This window comes from Nymphaea colorata, chromosome 9 (assembly GCF_008831285.2).
Source record: "Nymphaea colorata isolate Beijing-Zhang1983 chromosome 9, ASM883128v2, whole genome shotgun sequence".
NCBI lineage: Eukaryota > Viridiplantae > Streptophyta > Magnoliopsida > Nymphaeales > Nymphaeaceae > Nymphaea > Nymphaea colorata.
In genome coordinates, this window is record NC_045146.1 from 21,058,785 (window position 1) to 21,065,064 (window position 6,280).

A 6,280-nucleotide genomic window follows, 5' to 3' on the forward strand; every position below is an offset into this window, starting at 1 on the left:
GGGGGACTTAGACCCCCATCTATCTTGCTGACGTCAATTTATCTTCACCTTAAATTTCGACTAAGCATGTCCAAACAAGTAAAAAATGCAACATAATTTGGATTTGATAAGTTTTTGGGGTGGTAGAATGAACCATTATTCTTAGAAAAAATAAAAAAAGAAGAAGTTCGTGTCGCAGCTAATAGGTCTTGCGGCCCATGGTGAGATAAATACCTTTTAAAAAAAAAACAGAAAGGAAAGAAAAAGATAAAGGACAAAATGAGAAGATGAAAAGTAATCTTTCCATTTACCTATTTACCTGCCAGTAACTATACATATAATGTTATGTTATGTGGGAACTGCAGGTCAACATACGAGTGGGGCCATTAACATGCATCAAACCAGGGACAGAGTCGCAGAGATGGGAAGAGAGTGTTCTTATGTTCTTTTACCGCATGTTCTGGCCAAAATAAAATGTGTTTTTTATTTTCTCTTTTATTCTTCTTGATATCATTTTTTAAAATTTCTTTATTTTTATATTAATAAATATAATATTTTAAATTATATATATATATATATATATATAGGCGTCCCTTCAAATATAAATGCTTTTACTATGGTCAGAACTAAAAAAACTTTGAATAAGAGTTTTTGGTTTCGCTACTGGTCAGGACTTATCACGAGGGCGTGTAAAACCCAGTTATTATGTCTTTTCAGTACATTTTTAAACCTGGTTTTGAAGAAAAAAAATGGGATTTTACCTTTTAAACTTAGTTTTAGCTGTCATCCAACCGATGTGAAGAAAATGGATACTCTCCCAAAATTGCATGGAGTGTGATAGGCGTTTCGGGTGGAACACACTGTTCATATTCATATGCGTACAGCCTCTCAAATCACAAAAGTTACCTTTTGAGCCCGAAGACATAAGAAAGTCATCTCTACCAATGTCATAGTAAAAATATAAAAAATGACTAGGCCTGCGAAGTTAGAAGCGCCTTTATTTGTCACTGTAAGCTGCACCGTATCCACCCAAAAAATCAAATAGATGGCCCACAAACTGTACTGTGAGCCAATTAGTGCTGCTGCTTATGTAATCAATCCATCCCCCCGTCATCGCTATCACCTAGCGTTAAAATGACTTTTGCTCCGCCAATTTGAAGACTATCGTTAATCTTACGAGTAGTTGATCTTAAGTAACGATTGCTTTCCGGATCAGAGTCACATGTTGCAAATGCTTACAAGACAGAAAGTAATTCCATTCATGAGATTAAATTATTCCACCAAGCATGAAAGTTACAGGACTCCACGGAGATGGTGAATCCGACTCTAACATGTGCGGGAATAAGGCGATGGGGACCATGCTCAGTATTCCTGCTAGGTTTACAAATGGATATGGAACCCCAAACTGTGAATCGTATTAAAGTTCAGACCACGATCAGATTTGGTACATTAGAAATAAGCAAAATTCCTCAGGCCAGATTCCCACGATTCAAACGCCAAGTAGAGTTCGGTCTTCTCTTGAAGAACTCCAAACAATGGTCATCATCCAAACTGCGGCTCCAGAATTGCTTGTAGTACTCGTCGTAGGTGAAGCTTCTGTAAACAAGTCCACCCTCTCCCTCTCCGGCAAGCTCTTCCGCTGCCTCTATCATGGCGTCGGAGCCCGGGCACATGAACGTCGCGATCGACATTCGCTCCTGCTTCGAGTTGACGACGGCTCGGTGCCACACGCTCCGGTACCTGGCATTGCTTAGTGCCTGCATTAGCAGTCGTTGCTCTTTAAATTATTCACGCTCGACCAGTCAAGTGTACCAATCTCACGGTAGTTAATTTGTACCTGAATTTGATCGCCTATATTGACGACGAAGGCGCCCGGCACGGGATCCACGGCGAGCCACTGCTGGTCTATCATAACCTGCAGTCCGGCGATCCCATCTTGGAGAAGGATGGTGAGGGCGTTGGGGTCAGTGTGTCCGGGCAAGCCGTAGGTGAGCTCGGGCTCGGGACAAACCGGGTAGTAATTGATAGCCATGTGCTGGGCCTGTGATCCCAAACGCCTTCGTAAGTAGTCTTCGCCGAGCCCTAAGCTCAGAGAGATGAGTTCCATCACTCGCTGGGCAAGCTCCCTTGCTTCTTTGCTGTACTCACCGACCACATCTCTGCAGCCAAAAAAGGTCCACCCAGACCCTTGGTGTCATAAAACGGGATCGAGCGACAGAAACTGGCAATAAATCAGAAGACCGATCGACGGTACAGCCAGGCCAACAAATCTTTGAGAAAGGACAAGATGCATGTGACAAAGGGAGAAAGCCGCCAGTGGCCAGTGGGTGAAGAATGAAATGGTTTTCTACTTTTTTTTTTTTCCTTTTTTTTCTTTCTTTTCCCAGGCTCACCTGAAATCGGGAGGGTTAGTGGGCCACTCGTGGATGAATTCCTCGAGGGGGTGGCAGTGGAGACGGAGGTAGTCCCTCCAGTTGTTGACGGTCTCCTTCTTGACGTTAAAGCTGGTGGAGAGCCTGAGCTTCTTGGAGGGGTCGTCGGAGTAAAGCTTCATCTTCTCCTCGATGGGCAGCCTGAAGAAGTTGCGGGCGATGCGCAGCATGTTCTCAACCAGTGCTCCAGGCATGCCATGGTTCACAATCTGGAAGCCGGTGTCACAGTAATTTTGCAACTCTTCATTTTAAGTAAAGATCAAAAGAAGGAAGCGGCCGGCTTAGGTAGGAGAGAAGAGGATGCAGCACCTGAAAGAAGCCGTAAGACGCGCAGGCGTGGCGGACTTGACGGACGACGTCGGAGCGGTCGGGGGAGGCGAGGTCGATGATGGGGATGGCGCGGAAGGGGAGGACCTCGGAGAGCCTGGGACGCTCGGATGGTGGGCGGACGTAGGAGTCGGGGAGGGAGGAGAAGGGGATGCCTCTCGAAAGAAGCGTTTCGTGCGTCATACTTTTCCGTAGTCACGTTTCTCTGGGGGCATATATATACGTTGTACATGAAAGAAAAACAAAACAAGTTGAAGTATTTTCGAAATTTGTTATAAAAAAATATTTAACTTTTTTTTTATATATATAATTTTTTCTCCTTAAAAAAAATGGAATTTTATTTCTTAACAGAGTGTAAGTTGAAGTTTCCAGGAAAGAGAGGGGAGACGCGATTGGAGGGGACGCACCCTGTCCGCCATTTAATCTGAAAGTGGTGGTTTCTGTCGGTTCCGGTCATTAAAATGGTACAGGTGTTTTCCTTTCGGTGCTCCTGGATGTGACCTCCAAGCAGTCACCACCATACCTTATCAGCATATAATTAAGATGTCATTTCTATGAAACACATATTTTCAGTGTTCAAAACAAAATCTTACCTTTTATTTATTAGTAAAAAGTAGCCGAATGGTCCAACCCCACGTATCATGTCGCATGTATGCTTAGACATAAAAGAATGTACAAGTAAGATTGTGCCTATATACAATACCGTCTATACACATTTAAATACTTTAAAATGTAATTAAACTGTATACACATTTAAATACATACATCAACTGGAACACTTGATAGTTTTTCTCATGTATTTATGGATGGTGGTAGGCTCAAGCATGGGTAGATACCAAACCAAAAGTAAGAGTGAGTGTAGAAACATTTTTTGGCGTGTATGTCACTCGAGTCTTCACTTTTCCACCCAAAACGCTGTGTCATTGGTGCATGCCCCAAAAGGTAGGGAAAAAAAAAAAAAAATTTGGGGTCCACTTGTCGCTGTTGATCGCAAGGCGTTGAATGTTCGACGCTCGAAGATAAATCTTTTGGAATATTTCACCTCCTTCACCCATTGAAAATCACCGAAGCGAGTCATTGGAAAGCAGATGGGGATGGGGGAGCCAGGGTCGGGTTTGGATTCACACTCAGATTTAATCATGAAATCAGATCCAGATTAGACAGGGAAAAATCCAACATAATTTTTGCAAAATTGAATGGAAAAGCCAGCATTCTTGCATGTAGAAGAAGAGAAGTAGTTGAAGGCAGCCAGCTCTAACCGGACGCATGGCTGGAAATGGAGCAGCTCTGTAATCATTTATCTGCGAACCATGGATGATCATGTCAGTTAATTAAGCGGATCTACCAAGCAATCCTGAGGACGTAAACTTTGCAGACGAGCGTCCTGTCCAATCCCTTTCTCGTATCGTATCGCTGGATTATTCACTCTCAGACGCAGTCAGGGCTGATTTTGAAATCGAAATGTGTGTGTCAATTTCTCACAAGATTCAAAAGATATTTTCTGGTTCTTGGACATGGATACGAACTCACTTGCAAATCCCACTTTGATATTGCTAAACATAAACCGACCATATATAAATCCGGCCCATTGGCGACACTGCCGATGCTTGCAGGATCGCACCACCAACAGCCCGCATTTAGAAGATGGTTAAGGTCAAGTTGCACGTTAGCGAACCTGTCAGGTCTTAAAATCTGGCCGCTCGCCTCTCTAGCCTGGGTCCATCTGGCTTGCCTTGTGACAAGCAATTTACCGGCTTGGCATCCAAAGCAATCATGTCGGACCCATTCCCTATCAGGTTGAGGCTGGCCCAAAACCCTTGCCGGCTGCCCAAGCCTGGCCCGTTTAGTTATTGAATTGGGCCCCTCCATCAATTTTATTACTCTCTTTGGTACCTATCTATACTTGAAACTTTTAATATTTTATACTTTAATATATAAAAAACCCTTAACAACGTGTCAAGAGTTTCTAATAGTGCTGTCGGTAACATATAAAGAGTTTTTAATGAGGTCAATGGCAATGCATAAAAAGTTTCTAACTGAGCCGAGAAAGAGAGAGAGAGATGACAGCTTAGCTGGTGAATTTTTTTAATCGGGCCGATGCAAGTGTCGAAGAACCAACCCAAGCTTAGCTTATCACATATCAGGTACCCCAACTACCCATCAGGTACCCAACTCGTTGTACCTACAATTTACAACCTCTCTCTATTTGAAGAATTGAGTGACTTGAGTAGGGAAGAGAGTATTATAGGTCTTTCTCTCCCTTCTCTTTCCAGTCACTCCCAAACTTACTCCCTGTATCGGGTGTCTCATTTGAGCAGTGCCCGCACCCTGATCCAGACCCATCCCTTGTCCTCCCTCACCGAGTGCTGCCTTTGGAAAGGGGAGGATAAATTTTTACTTTGGACACAATGTCACCCCAATGTTTAAGGATAACCTATTCTGCTAATTGAACGTGAATCAGAGAAGTGAAGGGCCCATGTCCACCTTCAAAATATGGACAAGTTGTGCAGATGAAACTCGTCAGGCATAGATGAGTGCACACAAGTTCTTGTATATACTTACATGTGCCAGTATGCTATAGAAGACATGAATGACCCATCTGTTACTTAATTCTTTCCTGCAAATTGAGAAACAGGTGGGCCTTCCCTGCAGCGCTAGCAATAAGGGATAACAAGTCATCTAGAAGCCAATCACGCGGTGTGTCCTGCCAAACGAAGCAGCTACAAAGACACGCTCACTTAAAGAAGGTAAACAAATATAAATCAGGAAGGAGTTGCTGCACCTTGCGCTGCCAATATGGCTGAGATAAAGAGGCGCTCATCTGAAGATTCCCGAGAAAACTGTTAGCAATGAGAAAAGCCGAACGGCCCCTAGGTTCTTCATTAATGGCAAAGTACTTGAGTGGTAGCAAATGATCCAAAACTGAGAAGAAAAAGCGGCCATAAGTATCTGATAACATGAGCAGCAGGATAGATGGACAAGAACAAAAAACATCCCGATTTGATCACTGAATAACAAGTGTAGTCTTCATTTATTTGGTTGTCTCAGACCAATGTGGTTGTTATACATCCAGATGCCTTTTCCTTCCTTAAAATATTTAAAATGGCATGAATGGTTGCAATCGTGACACGAATTGGCCTGATCCTCGTGAGTCACCAGAGCTAAAAGTTGTGGTAGAACTATGAGGCGGATTTCGACTGTCAGATGAGTAGTCTCATAAAATGTCATGAGAAAGGATACATAGGAGCGCACTTTAGAAGTATTAACCCCCATCCCCAACGTGTCCCATAGAGGTCTAAATTTCATTTGCCTTGTTAAAGGTTAGGAACTAAAAGAGCCGTGCTCTTGTATATATGGAATTGGTCAGCGAAAAAATTCAGTACAAATCGAGTGAATTGAATCAGAAGTGGAGTTGCTTGTGACTGAAACTAACAACAAATGAAATCCCGTAGAATCGGTTGGAAACCAGCAGATTCAACCACGATTCACCCAATTCGAGTGAAAACAGGCTCATCTCTTGAGACTTGTGAGTCGGGGCCTTC

At 43.2% G+C, this 6,280-nt stretch overlaps 1 protein-coding gene across 1 annotated transcript; it reads right to left on the bottom strand.

The window, feature by feature from the left end:
• Positions 1-1,211: 1,211 nt before the first annotated feature.
• LOC116261570 (flavanone 3-dioxygenase 2-like) lies at positions 1,212-3,328 on the bottom strand. Its single transcript, XM_031640395.2, has 4 exons — positions 2,721-3,328; positions 2,373-2,620; positions 1,817-2,138; positions 1,212-1,736 (listed from the first exon to the last, which is right to left on the bottom strand). Exons 1-4 carry the CDS (start codon positions 2,919-2,921, stop codon positions 1,449-1,451), a joined length of 1,059 nt encoding a protein of 352 aa, XP_031496255.1. The 5' UTR covers positions 2,922-3,328; the 3' UTR covers positions 1,212-1,448.
• Positions 3,329-6,280: the final 2,952 nt, after the last annotated feature.

What these genes read in the sequence shown, in the direction of transcription:
- LOC116261570 (XM_031640395.2), bottom strand. Translation starts at nt 2,921, where the DNA reads ATGACGCACGAAACGCTTCTTTCGAGAGGCATCCCCTTCTCCTCCCTC. An exon ending in CGTCTTACGGCTTCTTTCAG is followed by an intron (nt 2,621 to 2,720) that starts GTGCTGCATCCT and finishes ACCGGCTTCCAG; the next exon opens with ATTGTGAACCATGGCATGCC. An exon ending in ACTAACCCTCCCGATTTCAG is followed by an intron (nt 2,139 to 2,372) that starts GTGAGCCTGGGA and finishes TTTTGGCTGCAG; the next exon opens with AGATGTGGTCGGTGAGTACA.